Genomic DNA, 21207 nt, shown 5'->3' on the forward strand with positions numbered 1-21207 from the left:
TGATTCATAGCTACACTGCATACTTGCATAGAGGTATGTTTAAGCGTTTAACATTTCCACGTCATTAACCTAAACATAAACACATTTATCTGATCCATTCATTCATCAAATCCTTCATTTCATTGAATTAAGAAAAATTGTTATCATGAGATTATTGTGGTCACAGGTCACAAAATGCAGTCATCATCATCATCATCAACACAACCATCATCATCACCATCATCATTGAACTGATTTATTTTGGTCTAAACCTGAATGATGCATTGAGAACAAACATTTACAACAGTAGTTATTTCTCAGGAAACGATATTCAGTCTTTGGAGAGACTGTTTAAACCTATAGCTAGTGTTTTCTGTTGTCCCTGCACCCTCCCTCCGCCTGGGAGCACCGCAGCAGAGTGGGCACCAGATCGAGTTCTCTCATTTTAGTTATTTTTTATTTTTTTATTTCACCTTTATTTAACCCGGTAGGCAACGATTTTTGCAATTCGTTCCAGTCACAGGCAGCAGAGAACTGGAAGGAAAGGCGGCCAAATGAGGTGTTGGCTTTAGGTATGATCAGTGAGAATCACCTGCTGGAACGTGTGCTATGGTTGGGTGTTGCCATCGTGACCAGTGAACTGAGATAAGGCGGAGCTTTACCTAGCATGGACTTGTAGATGACCTGGAGCCAGTGGGTCTGGCGACGAATATGTAGCGAGGGCCAGCCGACTAGAGCATACAGGTCGCAGTGGTGGGTGGTATAAGGTGCTTTAGTAACAAAACGGATGGCACTGTGATAAACTGCATCCAGCTTGCTGAGTAGAGTATTGGAATCTATTTTGTAGATGACATCGCCGAAGTCGAGGATCGGTAGGATAGTCAGTTTTACTAGGGTAAGTTTGGCGGCGTGAGTGAAGGAGGCTTTGTTGCGGAATAGAAAGCCGACTCTAGATTTGATTTTAGATTGGAGATGTTTGATATGAGTCTGGAAGGAGAGTTTACAGTCTAGCCATACACCTAGGTACTTATAGATGTCCACATATTCTAGGTCGGAACTATCCAGGGCGGTGATGCTAGTCGGGCGTGCGGGTGCAGACAGCGAGCGGTTGAAAAGCATGCATTTGGTTTTACTAGCGTTTAAGAGCCGTTGGAGGCCACGGAAGGAGTGTTGTATGGCATTGAAGCTCGTTTGGAGGTTAGATAGCACAGTGTCCAAGGAAGGGCCAGAAGTATATAGAATGGTGTCGTCTGCATAGAGGTGGATTAGGGAATCGCCCGCAGCAAGAGCAACATCATTGATATATACAGAGAAAAGAGTCCGCCCGAGAATTGAACCCTATGGTACCCCCATAGAGACTGCCAGAGGACCGGACAACATGCCCTCCGATTTGACACACTGAACTCTGTCTGCAAAGTAGTTGGTGAACCAGGCAAGGCAGTCATTAGAAAAACCGAGGCTACTGAGTCTGCCGATAAGAATATGGTGATTGACAGAGTCGAAAGCCTTGGCCAGGTCGATGAAGACGGCTGCACAGTACTGTCTTTTATCGACTCGTGACCGGCTCGAAACCAGATTGCACAGCGGAGAAGGTACGGTGGGATTCAAGATGGTCAGTGACCTGTTTGTTGACTTGGCTTTCGAAGACCTTAGATAGGCAGGGCAGGATGGATATAGGTCTGTAACAGTTTGGGTCCAGGGTGTCTCCCCCTTTGAAGAGGGGGTGACTGCAGCAGCTTTCCAATCCTTGGGGATCTCAGACGATATGAAAGAGAGGTTGAACAGGCTGGTAATAGGGGTATATAATATATATTTAAGCAATAAGGCCAGAGGGTGTGGTGTATGGCCAATATACCACGGCTAAGGGCTGTTCTTACGCACTGGTTATCAACGTAATTAGAGGAGTGAAAAGTATTAGAAACTGTGTGGTTCGAGTCATGAAAGCTGATTGGCTGAAAGCTGTGGTATATATCAGACTGCATACCATGGGTATGACAAAACATAAAATTTTTTACTGCTCTAATTAAGTTGGCAACCAGTTTATAATAGCAATAAGGCACATCTGGGGTTTGTGGTATATGGCAATTAAATAGTACCATGGCTAAGGGCTGTATCCAAACTGTAAATAAAAGCAGAGAATCTATACTTTAACCTTTTAGCTTTAGTAATTGTTTGATTTCAAATCCAAACTTTGAGTATAGAGCTAATATAAGAAAAAAGACTTCACTGTCCCAATAATTACAGAGGGAACTGTATGTACATGTATATGAATGGTGTGTGTAGATAGTATGGACAGTATATGAATAGAAAAGGTGTGTACAGAGGTAGTTATACAGGATGAGCCTTGACTAGAACACAGTATTTATATATGAAGTGGGTAAAAGGATGTAAACATTATTAAAGTGACCAGTATATACTCTACATAGGGCAGCGGTCCGGGTGGTAGCCGGCTAGTGACAGTGGCCGTGTCCCAATAACCATACTACCATACTAAATAGTATGTGAAAAAAATGGTGTTTATAGCATTTAAAATGTAAAAAAGTGTTTATAGCATTTGAAATGTAGAAAATAGTACTTTGATTGCGTCATCTAATGCGGGATTGTGTTGACTCCCGCCATTTGTTCGATTTATCTGATTATCAGCTGTTGTCAAACACGTTAGTCGGAAAATACGACTGAATTCTACTAGATCAAAAGCCGAAATAGGTATGCAGTTCAAGAATGTAGTACGGTAGTATGAGTATTCGGACATGGCCAGAGTCTGAGGTTCAGGGCAGGTTACTGGGAGGAGGTCAGCTAGTGGTGACTGTTTAACAGTCTGATGGCCTTGAGATAGAATACTTATTTTCCACCATCATTTGCAAATAAATTCATAAAAAATTCTGCAATGTGATTTTCTGGATTTTTTTCCCTCATTTGTCTGTCATAGTTGAAGTGTACCTATGATAAATTACTCATCTTTTTAAGTGGGAGAACATGCACAATTGGTGGCTGACTAAATACTTTTTTGCCCCACTGTAGGATACGGTACTGTCTTGCTTGTAATTAATGTGTTTTTGTCAGTTCAACGTCTAGTTTTGATTTACATTTTGGTTGAGTTGTCAACTAACGTGAATTCAATGTGAAATCAACAAACATGTCACAATGTCGTTGGATTTTATTTTAAAAGTTGGGTGAAAAAATATGAAATGCCCATATTTCCATTTTTTTTCGCATGATTTGGTTGGGCCTAATTGTGTTGCTGTCCTGTGGCTCTTTGGACCTGGTTTTGTTTGTGGACCAGTTTGCCTTTGGTTCATCTCTCTGTAGGTGATGGCTTTGTTATGGAAGGTTTGAGAATAGCTTCCTTGTAGGTGGTTGTAGATTTTAACGGCTATTTCATACCCGGGTATTGGCCTAATTCTGCTCTGCATGCATTATTTGTTTTTTTTTACGCCGTACACAGAGGATGCTTTGCAGAATTCTGCATGCAGAGTCTCAATTTGGTGTTTGTCCCATTTTGTGAATTCATGGTTGGTGAGTTTTACCCCAGGCTTTTTTTTTTTGTGTGCTCTCGTGCAACAGTGTCTAGATGGAATTTGCATTTATGGTCCTGGCAACTGGACCTTTTTTGGATCACAATTATTTTAGTCTTACTGAGATTTACTCTAAGGGCCCAGGTCTGATAGAATATGTGCAGAAGACCTAGCTGCTGTGTAGGCCCTCCTTGCTTGGTTGGGGACAGAGGAACCAGATCATCAGTAGACATTTGACTTCAGATTCTAGTAGGGTGAGGCTGGGTGCTGCAGACTCTTCTAGTGCCCTCGACAATTCGTTGGTGTTTATGTTGAAGAGGGCGGGGTTCAAACTGCATCCGTGTCTCACCCAACAATCCTCATCCTCCTTTCACAGCATCACAGCCCAATGGCTCCTCCTCTTCATCTTCCCTGTAACAGTTCACACCGCATTTTCCTTCTGAACCACTTGGGAGCGCTAGATACCAAAATAAATATCCTATATCCTGTCTTGTGCCTCCGGGTCTATTCACCAAACACAGGGATTACCTGGATTTGTCAAATATGAAACTGATGTTTTTGATGCAATGTTTTCTTTTGGAAAACGTTTTGTTACGGTTTGCACTGCTCGAGGCTTCACTACAGACACCCTGGTTCGAATCCAGGCTGTATCACAACTAGCCGTGATTGGAAGTCCCATAGGCGGAGCACAATTGGCCCAGCGTGGTCCGGTTTTGGCCGGTGTAAGCCGTCATTGTAAATACACATTTGTTCTGACTTGCCTAGTTAAATAAAAGCTTCAATTTAAAAAAAATGTAACCCATTTTTTGAGGAGGCAGAACCGATATGTAAATGAATTAAAAACGAAAGTAATTTTGGAGGACGGGATAATCGGACTGTTTCTGTTGAGCGAGAGATATAAGGTGAGACGACCATTGTTATGTATTCATAAAGTAGATGATAATGTTTTTGGGACAAAGAGTTACTGTATAATGCTTTCCTTAAAAATGCTAATTTGATGCGCAGGTGTGAATTCATTCCCTGTCTGTCTCCAACGAGAGAGCGCCTCTTTTTTTCTAGACCTATCCGTGGCTTCTCAAAACTGGTTATAAAATTCAACAAACTACAAACAAACATTTCCTTTTCGAATCTACAGTTGTTTCTAACGCTTTTCACGAGGACAAATGTGTTGTGTGAAAGTGAGGAGCCATGAAATGTGAAAAGCCTAGCAACTCACCTTCTTTAAAACCGAGATGCATTTATTAGTGCTCACGGTAACAAAACTTTTGCAACGGAAACCATTTGCCACTTTTTTTGTACACCGTTTTGAGTGAACTGTTTATGCTACGTTGTAAAACGGGCCGGTATAGTGCAAACCCACTAAGGATTTCCTTTTAATGTTTTTGTTTTTTGTTGTCCTTTCCGGACCGGCTGCCAGTATGATATATACAGTACAGTAGAGCAGAGTACAGTTCGTATGGTCATGAAAATCCTAGAAAATGATCAACTTCTAAAAGTTTTGGAAAAGTAATGGAAATTAATACAATCATTTATTTTAATGTAATTTATTTAGGCACAGTTGTAAAATATTTTATCAATCAAATAAATATCAACATATCAGCCAGGATCGGAATACACTGTGTTTGCGCGCATCAACTGTGTAGCGCGAGACGAGTGGGCGGTTGCTTAAGTAGAGAGCCACATCACAGCAGCGGGTAGGCCTGGCCTATAAAATATGATAGAGGAAAGATTAACGCAAACTCACGTAAACTCCTACATCGCCTTGGTCCGTACAATTGCTCTTATTTTAGCGCCCCAAACGTAATACTTCCAGATCAACTGTAATGTCAATACCATTGTAAGCACAATTTCTCCCCTTTCCAACAGAATCAATTACATGACCTAAACACTGCCCGTTTCTGCATAATTCAAGCAGGCAATGAGCCCCGTGGGTCTTTTAAAAATGGCAGGTGGGGAAGCGAACCAATGCGTGACAGTGAGGAGAGATGATGTGTGGGAAAATAGCTTTTTCACTCGAACTGTCCAACTTATCACCTTATCTCCTCTAAAATGTAAATAAAACACTATAAAGAGTTTATATAATGTGTCATTACATACCTATTTGAAGGTTTGTGTGAATTTGAATGGGGTTTTTAGGGTGGCGCTAAAGTGATCTTAGAAGTAAACAGCGGCTTTGAGAATGATGACGCAAAAAATGACTAAGTGTCCCCCCCTACGCCAGTCACTGTCCATTTCTTGTTTTTAAAGGATGAGAGAAGTGCTACACCTGGTGGAGAGAGATTGTAAGACAGAAATAGTTGCTTTATGCGTGCTGTACATTACAACACGGTGTGAGTATACATTAACAAGGTAGCCAATTCAAAAACAGATATTGTACTCTAGTTATTCATTGTCAGCATGTATTCTTGTTTTCGTCATGACCCCAAAAACTTTCCACGGACACTCGCGTTTAACGCCACACAAAGTTGTTGAACTTTTTTTGAACGATTCATATGATTAATTTAAACTATTATTTTTGGCATGAAACAAACGATTTACTTCGCCATCGTATTAGTTGGGATTCGGTTCAATCGCATTGAATTTAATCATTTGAATCAACACTATTTGTGAATCGTGAACATTCAATTTTAGGAAAAAGATTAGATGTAGCCTTTCTTTTGGATTATGTGGATTCAAATCAGCCTGCAAAGTAAACAGTGTCGATACCACATTTATGGTAAAACATTTATACGCACATGTAAACACAGCCAATTGTTGGTCATGCAAATTTGGTTTAAAGTCATGAAATTCCATCAGTCAAAATGTGTATGAACCTTGCAGTAAAGAAAAGTAGAGTATAGTTCAGGACAGTAGAGTATAGTTCAGGACAGTAGAGTATAGTTCAGGACAGTAGAGTATAGTTCAGGACAGTAGAGTATAGTTCAGGACAGTAGAGTATAGTTCAGGACAGTAGAGTATAGTTCAGGACAGTAGAGTATAGTTCAGGACAGTAGAGTATAGTTCACTAATTTGCCTACATTTACCAAACCTGGTTTAGGGAATTGCCAGGGACCTCACCATACAATATTATCACCATACTCTGGTGCCAATACGATATATAATGTGATTCTCAGGATTCTATATGTATTGTGATTCTCAGGATTCTATACGTATTGTGATTCTCAGGATTCTATACGTATTGTGATTCTCAGGATTCTATACGTATTGTGATTCTCAGGATTCTATACGTATTGTGATTCTCAGGATTCTATATGTATTGTGATTCTCAGGATTCTATATGTATTGTGATTCTCAGGATTCTATATGTATTGTGATTCTCAGGATTCTATATGTATTGTGATTCTCAGGATTCTATATGTATTGTGATTCTCAGGATTCTATATGTATTGTGATTCTCAGGATTCTATATGTATTGTGATTCTCAGGATTCTATATGTATTGTGATTCTCAGGATTCTATATGTATTGTGATTCAACACTGGGATTTTATTGCGATTCGATGTTCCAAACATATTGCTCACCATATGTCTGCAGCAGAAAGACAAGAGAGAGACATGAGAAAACAAGTGTTGATCAGTCATGGAAATGTGTGCCATCCTTGTCTAAGTGAAAGTACATCTTGAGAGTGGATAAAAACACAAGAGAAGCTCTTTATTATTCCCAAAATGTGAAAATCTACCTTAAAATGCACTACCTATTCTCTCTCGGAGTGCTGCTTTGAACGGGCAGAGACGCTTTTGATAACGTCTCTCTCTTTCTTTTATACATACATATATATATATATACACACACACATCTCAGTCTTGAAATGAAGTAAAACAAAAATCCATCTGTCGGGCAGAGTGCCTTACTACACAGTGAGGTGGGTGGCCATGGTGCTGAACTGGGCATACATGGCTTCTATGCTCTAGAAGGCCAGTGTTACACACTATGTTTTGTAAGGGGGACACTTTGGGTTGAGACAATCAGTGAGGGCCGCACAGATCTTTAATTTGTTGTACTCTTTCTTCCAGTATTATCAATTGAGAGCAAATTCAGAGCAATAGAGCAAATGCAATTGAGTTGATGTACAGCACAGCACATCACAAATATAAACATACACAAATCAAATAGGCTGCATCACATGTATACGACCCATATTATTAAGGGTTACCTCAGTAGTTGGACTTGACTGAATTCATTCTAAATGTATAGTCTGTTGTTGCTACCCTTGTGAGGAAATCGGCATTGGCTAGTCTGTTTCTCTGTTTTTGTTTCACAATGTACATTGTTGAAAATGTTGCTTCACATGAATAAGTGCTGACAAAAATGTGACCTTTTGCACACACTGCTTCAGAAGTGGATACTCTGTGTCTGACACAAGGCTCCAGAATTGGGTGACACCTGATCTTAGTTCACCTTGCAATGTGCCATTTGCCTGCAGTTCCACTATCTCACTCTCTATTCCAGCACGGTCAGGACAGAGGGCTCTGATAACTGGGGTCAGAGATGACACTATCTCACTCTCTATTCCAGCACGGTCAGGACAGAGGGCTCTGATAACTGGGGTCAGAGATGACACTATCTCACTCTCTATTCCAGCACGGTCAGGACAGAGGGCTCTGATAAGTGGGGTCAGAGATGACACTATCTCACTCTCTATTCCAGCACGGTCAGGACAGAGGGCTCTGATAACTGGGGTCAGAGATGACACTATCTCACTCTCTATTCCAGCACGGTCAGGACAGAGGGGCTGTGATAACTGGGGTCAGAGATGACACTATCTCACTCTCTATTCCAGCACGGTCAGGACAGAGGGCTCTGATAACTGGGGTCAGAGATGACACTATCTCACTCTCTATTCCAGCACGGTCAGGACAGAGGGCTCTGATAACTGGGGTCAGAGATGACACTATCTCACTCTCTATTCCAGCACGGTCAGGACAGAGGGCTCTGATAACTGGGGTCAGAGATGACACTATCTCACTCTCTATTCCAGCACGGTCAGGACAGAGGGCTCTGATAACTGGGGTCAGAGATGACACTATCTCACTCTCTATTCCAGCACGGTCAGGACAGAGGGCTGTGATAACTGGGGTCAGAGATGACACTATCTCACTCTCTATTCCAGCACGGTCAGGACAGAGGGCTCTGATAACTGGGGTCAGAGATGACACTATCTCACTCTCTATTCCAGCACGGTCAGGACAGAGGGCTCTGATAACTGGGGTCAGAGATGACACTATCTCACTCTCTATTCCAGCACGGTCAGGACAGAGGGCTCTGATAACTGGGGTCAGAGATGACACTATCTCACTCTCTATTCCAGCACGGTCAGGACAGAGCTCTGATAACTGGGGTCAGAGGTGACACTATCTCACTCTCTATTCCAGCACGGTCAGGACAGAGGGCTCTGATAACTGGGGTCAGAGATGACACTATCTCACTCTCTATTCCAGCACGGTCAGGACAGAGGGCTCTGATAACTGGGGTCAGAGATGACACTATCTCACTCTCTATTCCAGCACGGTCAGGACAGAGGGCTCTGATAACTGGGGTCAGAGATGACACTATCTCACTCTCTATGCCAGCACGGTCAGGACAGAGGGCTCTGATAACTGTGGTCAGAGATGACACTATCTCACTCTCTATTCCAGCACGGTCAGGACAGAGGGCTCTGATAACTGGGGTCAGAGATGACACTATCTCACTCTCTATTCCAGCACGGTCAGGACAGAGGGCTCTGATAACTGGGGTCAGAGATGACACTATCTCACTCTCTATTCCAGCACGGTCAGGACAGAGGGCTCTGATAACTGGGGTCAGAGATGACACTATCTCACTCTCTATTCCAGCACGGTCAGGACAGAGGGCTCTGATAACTGGGGTCAGAGATGACACTATCTCACTCTCTATTCCAGCACGGTCAGGACAGAGGGCTCTGATAACTGGGGTCAGAGATGACACTATCTCACTCTCTATTCCAGCACGGTCAGGACAGAGGGCTCTGATAACTGGGGTCAGAGATGACACTATCTCACTCTCTATTCCAGCACGGTCAGGACAGAGGGCTCTGATAACTGGGGTCAGAGATGACACTATCTCACTCTCTATTCCAGCATGGTCAGGACAGAGGGCTGTGATGACTGGGGTCAGAGATTTTTACATTTAGTTTTATTTCACCTTTATTTAACCAGGTAGGCAAGTTGAGAACAAGTTCTCATTTACAATTGTGACCTGGCCAAGATAAAGCAAAGCAGTTCGACACATACAACGACACATGGAGTAAAACAAACATACAGTCAATAATACAGTATAAACAAGTCTATATACGATGTGAGCAAATGAGGTGAGAAGGGAGGTAAAGGGCAAAAAAGGCCATAGTGGCAAAGTAAATACAATATAGCAAGTAAAACACTGGAATGGTAGATATGCAGTGGAAGAATGTGCAAAGTAGAAATAAAAATAATGGGGTGCAAAGGAGCAAAATAAATAAATAAAATAAATACAGTAGGGAAAGAGGTAGTTGTTTGGGCTAAATTATAGGTGGGCTATGTACAGGTGCAGTAATCTGTGAGCTGCTCTGACAGTTGGTGCTTAAAGCTAGTGAGGGAGATAAGTGTTTCCAGTTTCAGACATTTTTGTAGTTCGTTCCAGTCATTGGCAGCAGAGAACTAGAAGGAGAGGCGGCCAAAGAAAGAATTGGTTTTGGGGGTGACCAGAGATATGCCTGCTGGAGCGCGTGCTACAGGTGGGTGATGCTATGGTGACCAGCGAGCTGAGATAAAGGGGGACTTTACCTAGCAGGGTCTTGTAGATGACATGGAGCCAGTGGGTTTGGCGACGAGTATGAAGCGAGGGCCAGCCAACGAGAGCGTACAGGTCGCAATGGTGGGTAGTATATGGGGCTTTGGTGACAAAACGGATTGCACTGTGATAGACTACATCCAATTTGTTGAGTAGGGTATTGGAGGCTATTTTGTAAATGACATCGCCAAAGTCGAGGATTGGTAGGATGGTCAGTTTTACAAGGGTATGTTTGGCAGCATGAGTGACGGATGCTTTGTTGCAAAATTTAACTTTGGATTGGAGATGTTTGATGTGGGTCTGGAAGGAGAGTTTACAGTCTAACCAGACACCTAGGTATTTGTAGTTGTCCACGTATTCTAAGTCAGAGCCGTCCAGAGTAGTGATGTTGGACAGGCGGGCAGGTGCAGGCAGCGATCGGTTGAAGAGCATGCATTTAGTTTTACTTGTATTTAAGAGCAATTGGAGGCCACGGAAGGAGAGTTGTATGGCATTGAAGCTTGCCTGGAGGCTTGTTAACACAGTGTCCAAAGAAGGGCCAGAAGTATACAGAATGGTGTCGTCTGCGTAGAGGTGGATCAGAGACTCACCAGCAGCAAGAGCGACATCATTGATGTATACAGAGAAGAGAGTCGGCCCAAGAATTGAACCCTGTGGCACCCCCATAGAGACTGCCAGAGGCCCGGACAGCAGACCCTCCGATTTGACACACTGAACTCTATCAGAGAAATAGTTGGTGAACCAGGCGAGGCAATCATTTGAGAAACCAAGGCTGTCGAGTCTGCCGATGAGGATGTGGTGATTGACAGAGTCGAAAGCCTTGGCCAGATCAATGAATACGGCTGCACAGTAATGTTTCTTATCGATGGCGGTTAAGATATCGTTTAGGACCTTGAGCGTGGCTGAGTTGCACCCATGACCAGCTCTGAAACCAGATTGCATAGCAGGGAAGGTATGGTGAGATTCGAAATGGTCGGTAATCTGTTTGTTGACTTGTCTTTCGAAGACCTTAGAAAGGCAGGGTAGGATAGATATAGGTCTGTAGCAGTTTGGGTCAAGAGTGTCCCCCTTTGAAGAGGGGATGACTGCATCTGCTTTCCAATCTCTGGGAATCTCAGACGACACGAAAGAGAGGTTGAACAGGCTAGTAATAGGGGTGGCAACAATTTCGGGCAGATAATTTACAAAGAAAGGGTCCAGATTGTCTAGCCCGGCTGATTTGTAGGGGTCCAGATTTTGCAGCTCTTTCAGAACATCAGCTGACTGGATTTGGGAGAAGGAGAAATGGGGAAGGCTTGGGCGAGTTGCTGTGGGGGTGTAGTGCTGTTGACCGGAGTAGGAGTAGCCAGGTGGAAAGCATGGCCAGCCGTAGAAAAATGCTTATTGAAATTCTCAATTATAGTGGATTTATCAGTGGTTTTTATTTTTATTTTTTATTTCACCTTTATTTAACCAGGTAGGCTAGTTGAGAACAAGTTCTCATTTACAACTGCGACCTGGCCAAGATAAAGCATAGCAGTGTGAACAGACAACACAGAGTTTCACATGGAGTAAACTATTAACAAGTCAATAACACAGTAGAAAAAAAAGAGTCTATATACATTGTGTGCAAAAGGCATGAGGAGAAAGAGAAATTTATTCTCGGAGCGCTACCACTTAATCACGAGCAACAGTTTATATACAGATCCTGATGTCATTTCACTGCTTTAACAGAATCCCCTCCTCTCGACCGGGACAAAGTGAGGTGAAAAGTTCATTCTAACTTACTAACACAATCCCAGGTAACTTTTGACCCCTCAACATTATCGATCACCACTGAAATGACAGTTTCAATTAACAGAAAACTTAGGAATGCACTCACTGCCTTATCTAAAAACCCCAGAGCTAAGTTTCTGTAGGGTCAACCATAGGCTAACGACCGTATCTGTTTTCACAGTACACAACCCATTAGTTTCTTCCTAGTTGCCATGGTGTTCATGAACTTGTATTACTCCTTGTCCGTGTCTCACAATCCCACCTTTATGAACTCATATAGTTAATCAGATATAATAAGACAGAGTATAAGTTTACTTAGTTACAGGTCCATTTAAATTGATTTGTTCAGTCATATTAATCATAATTTCCTAACAGGGACTTACCCAAATTTGTTCAATAAGAAACTCTTGTTTTCATTGCAAAAAGTTTTCTGTTGTGACCAATTATGTCGTCTCAGAAGGTGTTGAAAAACCTGACAGAAATATGACTATGGCTGATGCTTTTCAACATCTGCAGTTGTATTTTGTATGTTTTATTTTAGGTTTTAAATACAATTCAAATAATTGGGTATGAGTCCAATAACACATGTAGTTTTATGTGTTCACTCACAGGTCTCATAGATCAAGACTCTTTAGAGACAAAGAGATGGGGAGCAACTGCACCAAAGGATGAGAGAAGGGAGAGCACTCCCCTGTCTCAAGGCTGAGTAGCGTGAAGAAGAGTGGCTCAAGGCTGAGTAGCATGAAGAAGAGTGACCCAAGGCTGAGTAGCGTGAAGAGTGGCTCAAGCCTGAGTAGCGTGAAGAAGAGTGGCCCAAGGCTTAGTAGCGTGAAGAAGAGTGGCTCAAGGCTGAGTAGCGTGAAGAAGAGTGGCTCAAGGCTGAGTAGCGTGAAGAAGAGTGGCTCAAGGCTGAGTAGCGTGAAGAAGAGTGGCTCAAGGCTGAGTAGCGTGAAGAAGAGTGGCTCAAGGCTTAGTAGCGTGAAGAAGAGTGGCTCAAGGCTGAGTAGCGTGAAGAAGAGTGGCTCAAGGCTGAGTAGCGTGAAGAAGAGTGGCTCAAGGTGGAGAGAAGAGGAGAGCACTCACTCTGTCAGGTGGAGAGAGTCTTGAAGCCTGACTGGCTAGGGTTAGAAGAAAAGAAGGGACACAGGTCTATAGTTTAGCCAGTCAGGCTTCAAGATGGGTCAATCTCGGTTGAGGATTAGAAGATCGTTCTGAGAGTGATAACGAGAAAGTTTTTTGGAAAGAAAAGAAGGGACACAGGTCTAGTTTTTACTGGTAGCTTTCGATCAACCTCTTGGAGACCCATGATATACAATGTGTCTATGTTTGTTGTTGTTCCAGATCCGCCCACCGTTTTGAGGACGTTGAGACAGAGACGATATGTGTGGAAACCGGTAAGTAAAGCTGTGACTGAGGTGAAACACTACAAATGGTCTCATTATGAAGTAATGTATCTGAGGTGAAACACCAGAAATGGTCTCATTATGAAGTAATGTATCTGAGGTGAAACACCAGAAATGGTCTCCTTATGTAGTAATGTATCTGAATATAGCTTTATCTTTATTTGTATTTTTTTGTGTGTTATTTCTTACAATATTAGCCCAGAAAGTTTTTGTGTTATTACATACAGATGGAAAGAGCTTTTGGATATCCGAGCAGCGGTAACTCACCAGCATATGACTTTCCCCGAATTGGATCCTTTGTATGTACCCCAGGGCAGATATTCCCAAACTGGGATACGTGCAATGCTGTCGGGGTACTCACATTTAACAATATATATATATATTTTCCAACGGGGCTATACATTTGGGTGATTTTTTTATTTTTAGTTTTTTACACCTGAGTAGCCTCGTTTCACTGACAAAAATACTATTTTGGGCGAAATAACAACACAATGTCAAATATAGGTAGTCTAGTCAAATAATTAACATCCAATCACATTAACCTTTACTCTCGCGGGAATTCCACTAACGGTCCGTATGTAGCCAAACGTAGCTGCTGCTCTTTCCGTTTGCTCCAAAATTGATGAATGGTGAAAAAAGTAAGGCCCGCATCCATAGAGACACATACCAGCTCTACTGGTAGTACTGCTACTACCAGCAGTACTACAGCTGCACCTGTCGACAAAACAAGTTGTTCTGCGTCCATAGAGACACATACCAGCTCTACTGGTAATACTGCTACTACCAGCAGTACTAGAGCTGCACCTGTCGACAAAACAAGTTGTTCTGCTTCCACGAGCACATCCAATGCTAGCATCAGTAATTCTACATGTTGTTAGCCCAGAAAGGATGGACACTGACAGTTGTGAATCTGATGCAGCCGAAGAGCTACTGCCCCCTTACCCGGGAATGTAAAATGTAATACAGCGAAGCACATGAGTGAGTTGGGTGCGCAATTACGCAGGTACTTTCCCGAAACAAATGACACAAACAACTGGATTCATAATCCCTTTCATGCCCTGCCTCCAGTCCAGTTATCAATATTTTTTGATGAACAAATAAGGTTTTATATGTAAGATGGCTAAATAAAGAGCAAAATTATTTACTATTATTATTATTTGTGCCCTGGTCCTCTAAGAGCTCTTTGTCACAACACGGCTTGTGGGAAGTGTCAAATTCATTCTTATGTTTAATAAATGTATAGTGTGTGTGTGGCAGGCTTACAATGATGGCAAAAAACAACATTTGAGAGTGCGCTGACCCTGGTGCTAAAGGGGTACGCAGCTGGAGGTTGAATGTTTGAACGGGTACGGGACGATAAAAGGTTTGGGAACCACTGACCCACGGCAATTGAACTTATCCCAGAGGATGTTCCAAGATGCTGCCGGAGAAGAGGTATTTGGAGTGGACTTCTAGTCCGACTCAGGAGGCGTGCACACCATCCACTACTTCTGAGTATATTACTCGCTAATGTTCAGTCTCTGGACAATAAAAAAGACCAGTTCAGGGCTAGGATCTCCTTCCAGAGAAAATTGGGACAGTAACAAGCTCTGTTTCACGGAATCATGGCTCTCTCCGGATATACTGTCCCCGTCCATACAGCCAGCTGGGTTCTCAGTACGTTGCGCAAACAGGAATAATGAACTCTCCGGGAAGAAGAAAGGGGTGTATGTTTCATGATTAACTATTCATGGTGTGATTGTGATGACATAAAGAAACATAAAGTCCTTTTGTTCACCCGACCTAGAATACCTCACAATCAAATTCCGACCGTATTCCCTCCCAAGAGAATTCTCTTCGGTTATAGTCGTAGCCGTATATATTCCCCCTTAAACCGATATCACAACGGCCCTCGAGGAACTACACTGGACTTTGTGCTAACTGGATCTTCCAAAGACGACTGATTAGCGTCAGAGCCTTCTGGCTAATATCATAGGAATGGATCTAACTTTGTTTAACAGCAAAATAGGTCTATGTACTTGTCAAGTTAGTTTGGTTGGCTTTGCAATCTAGCAAGATGAGATCTTATTGCTCCCATGTTTTAAAAACAACAAGCCCTGTTCAGTACATAACATATATCTATTGTTATTATTTTATTTTTGCTCTTTAATTATTATTATATTTTACAATTTTACAAAATAGGTCTATGTACTTGTCAAGTTAGTTTGGTTGGCTTTGCAATCTAGCAAGATGAGATCTTATTGCTCCCATGTTTTAAAAACAACAAGCCCTGTTCAGTACATAACATATATCTATTGTTATTATTTTATTTTGCTCTTTAATTATTATTATATTTTACAATTTTTACTTCAGTTTATTTTAGTAAACTGTAAAAGTTCTTTAACACGTTTTCTTAACTGAATTGTTGGTTAAGGGCTTGTAAGTAAGCATTTCACTCTAATGCATGTGACAAATACAATTTCGTTTGATTTTGATTTGATCTTCAGGTCGTAGCTCTAGAAAGAGGCCCGAGTTCGGTTTACAATTCCGAGTTGGATGACCACTCAAAATATATTTTCCCAGACGGAGCTCGTTTTTCCACGAGTTCCCAGTTGTCTTGAACTCACTGAAGATAACTTGGAACTGCGAAAAGTTGTTTTGAGAGCGGCACAAATCATGCTTCATTGACAGCATGGCCAATGTTGAATGTTTATAATTTTAAGCTTGGAAAAGAGACTGTTAATCCCAGACTTGGGACCACACAGGCACTCCACTGAATAGCAGGCTAATGATTTCTTTGCAATGCTTGCAGTTAGCCACTGATTCCTTCCAAACCACTCATTGTTGAATTTGCCATTTCCAACTTGTTGTAATGTTTCTATCCAATGGCCGATGAGCACCAATGCGTTTTATCTATAATTTCTCTTCGCATGACAAGGATTAAAAAGGATTTGCCAGTAGATTGTTGACTTGATACATGACTGCTAGCTAAGATTTTGAAAGTATGATGTTGACATGATCAGTCCAATCAAAGCTACGGTTGATATAGTGTGATTTAACGGCATTTTATCTGTGGCCAATGACCTTGAGCCTTCTTGGATGGGCACTTCTAACGTAACTGTATGGCAGCACCCAAGGGGCTTGAATTTTCAACCTCTACCCTTAGACTTGGCGGTGACGTAGTGTTCCCATGAGTTACAGAACACTGTGCCAATCACGGCGCAACTAGAGAACATTACCAACACCAACGCTCCATATTTTCCGCTGGCTGCCCCACCACCACAGAAAGCCCTGAGCTAGGCTGCAACAACTGCATTTTGGAGCTGCCTTACTCGAGAAAGCAAAAAAAAGATTTTTGGATGCAGCTTTATTAACTCAATGATTTATTCATTTGTTTACATTGTTTGCAAACTGATACAGTGGGGAGAACAAGTATTTGATACACTGCTAATTTTGCAGGTTTTCCTACTTACAAAGCATGTAGAGGAATTTTTATCATAGGTACACTTCAACTGTGAGAGACGGAATCTAAAAATCCAGTAATTAATTTGCAGTGCGGCAAATTCAAATAAAATTATATAAAAATCAAACTTCCATTAAATCACACATGTAAGATACTAAATTAAAGCTACACTCGTTGTGAATCCAGATAACATGTTAAATTTTTTTGAAAGGCTTTTCGGCGAAAGCATAAGAAGCTATTATCTGATGATAGCACAACAGTAAACAAAGAGAGTAGCATATTTCAACCCTGCAGGCGCTACACAAAACGCAGAAATAAAATATAAAACATGCCTTACCTTTGACGAGCTTCTTTTGTCGGCACTCCAATAATGTCCCATAAACATCACAATTGGTCCTTTTGTTCGAATAATTCCCTCCATATATATCCAAAATGTCAATTTATTTGGCGTGTTTGATCCAGAAAAAACAGCTTCCACTTTGCGCAACGTCACTACAAAATATCTCAAAAGTTGCCTGTAAACTTTGCCAAAACATTTCAAACTGCTTTTGTAATACAACTTATGGTATTTTTAAATGTTAATAATCAATCAAATTGAAGACAGGTCTATCTATGTTCAATACAGGAAGACAACAAACCAACGCTACTTTTCAAGTCTTGCGCAACTCTCAACAGTGTTACCCGATTCCTAGATGGCCGTACTTCTTCATTGCACAAAGGAATAACCTCAACCAAATTCCAAGGACTGGTGACATCCAGTGGAAGCGGTAGGAACTGAAAACAAGTGCCTAAGAAATATCGTTTCCCAATGAGAACTCACTGAACAAACAGAGACCTCAAAAAAAAATATTCTGAGCGGTTAGTCCTCTGTGTTTTGCCTGCTACATAAGTGCTACATAAGTTCTACGTAAGTTCTGTTTTACTCACAGACATGATTCAAACAGTTTTAGAAACTTCAGAGTGTTTTCTATCCAAATATACTAATAATAATATGCATATCTTATATTATTGGCATGAGTAGCAGGAAATTGAAATTGGGCACGCTATTTATCCACAAGTGAAAATGCTGCCCCCTATACCTTAAGAAGCAACGTGATTGTGCAATGTCTCTTCACTATGTCTTGTGGAACTCAGCTCAAAACTTTGGGATATCATAAACTGACATGGGAAGTATTATTGACTAAGAACATGTGATAAACAGATACATGTGCTAATAGATGTCACTTTTAGATGTAACTTTTTACAACACAATTGATTCTCATTATCCCTAGTGCGTAAAAGAACAGAGCTGTCTGGAATTTCCAGTGAAGAGAGCGAAAACAAACAAGTCCGGCCAGGATCTGGTCGTTTTTCTAGTACTTTGGACAGGCGGGCATCAAGCAGAAAGGTACGATGATATTTTTGCCCCCTCTAGTAATATATAAAGCCCCAGATGGAAATTTGTAGGAAATGTCAAGTTCCTCTTTTCATAGTCCTCCCAGAACCATAGGCAAGACTGAAGGACAAGGTAAAGTGTAATTAATCAACACAAACATAACTCTACACAATCATAAAAAAGGGTATGGTTAGGGTACAGTATTGTTCACTGGGGTACAAAAATATAAAATACACAATGTACCTTCAGAGGTACAAATATGTTCACACATGGTACTGTTTGGTACCTTTTTAGGAGTACATGTGCAGATAATGTAGTATAATTATACCCAATATTTTGAATAAAAGGTACAATCATTTGAGGCGTGGCTTAGTGGGGGCATGGTTCAGGTAGTTATTTTTGGCTACCCGTGAGCAGAAGTTTTGTACGTGGTCTACGGTTATGTTGATTCAAGTTTGAGCATGTACGCAGCCAGTTCGGAAGGCTTTATGAAGGCTTACATAAGAGCATATGCAATAAAGAGCTGACACAAATGTAGAGGAATTCGGGGTAGCCCCAACTGGGACTCGAACCTGGGTCCAGCAACTGTCAAGCCAACACATTTAAGAGAGTTCCGTACCTCCTGACAAGGTTGCTCAGGGTTGGGTTAAGGTCGCTACAATATTTAGCAACCAAGACTCACCCGTAGCGACCTTTTGGCATAATGCTTAAGGTTTTGGCTTGACAGTTGCTGGACCTTGGTTTGTGTCCCGGTTGGAGCTACCCCCAAATTCGATACATTTGTGTCAAAAGTGGGATGGTGACGAGGCATGTACACGTGACGAGGTACATTTTTGCCACTTTAAAGGAACAAATAGCTTTTTCTCTGCAGTGGTACCCTATATAGGCAGATGTTTACCTTTTAGCTCTTTTAAGGTATGAACTGCAAGGGTACAATTATATACCTATAACTAATGGTACAATTGATGTACCTTACAGGGTACCACCACAGTGACAAGCATTTGTACCCTTTGAGTTCCGTTTGGTAAAAAAAAAAACATTCTGAGAGTGTAGGATGTTGATTGAAAATTGCAGATTAACTACATATAAAATATCGATACATCGATTTGACAAAATCATGATGAATGAAATGAAACATGATGAATGGTTATTGATCGATAACCAGAGACTAAAAACTCACCAAGTGTGATATTTACACTTTCTCTGTGCAGATTCCCCTCTCCTCCTGGACGCCAATGATCCCATTGTTGGACAGGCCTTCATCTTGCCAAGACCACCCAGACCCTTAATAGGCTCTCTAACTTTTCCATCATCTATCCAAGGTTCATTTGGAGTGAAGAGTGAGAAATGTGTCAGAGTGTCTGACAGCTTACCTGAGGCCATGGAGGAGTTAAGCGTCACAGAATGTAGAGTAGTGGACCAGAGCCTGTGTACTACTGATCCTCCCATGGTAAGACCCTCGCAGGAAAGAAAGGAAGGACCAGTTTGTTTATATTCAACTACTCTTCAAACTATTCAAAATCTATTGTTTTTACATTTTAGAGATCTCCTGATAACTTTGAACCAGGTGTCTATGATCCTGAGGGCAAGAGAGAATATCGGTAACTTCCTCTTCTCTTAATTGTTTTCTCATTGATATTTAGTACAGACAATGCCTAAAAAATTGTTTTAACTAATTCAGGAAATCTAATTAAACCTGTAATACAGGTTCCAGTGCCCCCATGCAGGTCTGTTCCAGTGCAGTATAACAAGCCTGGTGTTCAGGATGGAGGGAGAAGGAGAGGTGCTCTATAGGACAGTCCCCTGGGACAGGAGGCTTCTAGCCAAGAGAGGCAAGAGGCCTGCAGGACCTCTGTTCATGTTTAGATGCCTTAAGGGGTCTGTCAGTCAACTACACCTCCCACACTGTGAGATTCATTCTGGTAAGTAATACATTTTCCAGGGAGGTTATAGACTATGTTTCTTAATCACCATCAGTAGCATCACTACTCCACTACTGGGTTGTCATCGTCATCTGAACAGAAGACTAATGTTCTCTTTCTCTCCTAGAGGGTGGATGTGACTTCCTGTCTGTAGCCCATGTGACTGATGATGACAGTATGGAGTTTCTCCTTCCCCATGAGGCAACAGAATCTCACGTCATATTAAACATCACTGGATTCAGCAAATATGGCATCACCAAGGAGCAGGAAGCTCCTGTCTCTCCTATCCGTGCTCTGGTGCTACTATTTTACCAACTCCCAGATGATAACAATAGTTCCACCCTAAATGTGTTGTTGCTGCCCAGAAATGTTGACATTGATGAGGTTAGTAGATCAGAGTTGTTAAAAACACCTCTTTGGTTGGAATTCTATCAAACTCATATTGTTGAACTCACCTTTTGCCACAGAATTATTTTTAATTTGGCGACGAATATGTAGCGAGGGCCAGCCGACTAGAGCATACAGGTCGCAGTGGTGGGAGGTATAAGGTGCTTTAGTAACAAAACGGATGGCACTGTGATAAACTGCATCCAGCTTGCTGAGTAGAGTATTGGAATCTATTTTCTAGATGACATCGCCGAAGTCGAGATCGGTAGGAGAGTCAGTTTTACTAGGGTAAGTTTGGCGGCGTGAGTGAAGGAGGCTTTGTTGCGAAATAGAAAGCCGACTCTAGATTTGATTTTGGATTGAAGATGTTTGATATGAGTCTGGAAGTAGAGTTTGCAGTCTAGCCAGACACCCAGGTACTTATAGATGTCCACATATTCTAGGTCGGAACCATTCAGGGTGGTGATGCAGCGAATGGTTGAAAAGCATGCATTTGGTTTTACTAGTGTTTAAGAGCAGTTGGAGGCCACGGAAGGAGTGTTGTATGGCATTGAAGCTCGTTTGGAGGTTAGATAGCACAGTGTCCACGGAAGGGCCAGAAGTATACAGAATGGTGTCGTCTGCATAGAGGTGGATCAGGGAAT

General features: G+C 41.8%; 1 protein-coding gene across 4 annotated transcripts in view; it reads left to right on the top strand.

Annotated features, from left to right (window-relative positions):
- The window catches only part of LOC127932559 (uncharacterized), a 77990-nt gene that overhangs the window by 39337 nt on the left and 17446 nt on the right, over nucleotides 1-21207 (top strand). For 2 of the 4 annotated variants that reach the window (XM_052528529.1, XM_052528531.1), the window contains exon 5: nucleotides 20304-20560. In XM_052528529.1, the coding sequence (XP_052384489.1) occupies nucleotides 20304-20560 (257 nt within the window). Of the gene's footprint in view, nucleotides 1-19355; nucleotides 19705-19796; nucleotides 19856-19961; nucleotides 20177-20303; nucleotides 20561-21207 lie in introns of those variants that run through there. The other 2 variants (XM_052528532.1, XM_052528530.1) reach the window with 2 other exon arrangements.

This window comes from Oncorhynchus keta, chromosome 10, assembly GCF_023373465.1.
Source record: "Oncorhynchus keta strain PuntledgeMale-10-30-2019 chromosome 10, Oket_V2, whole genome shotgun sequence".
NCBI lineage: Eukaryota > Metazoa > Chordata > Actinopteri > Salmoniformes > Salmonidae > Oncorhynchus > Oncorhynchus keta.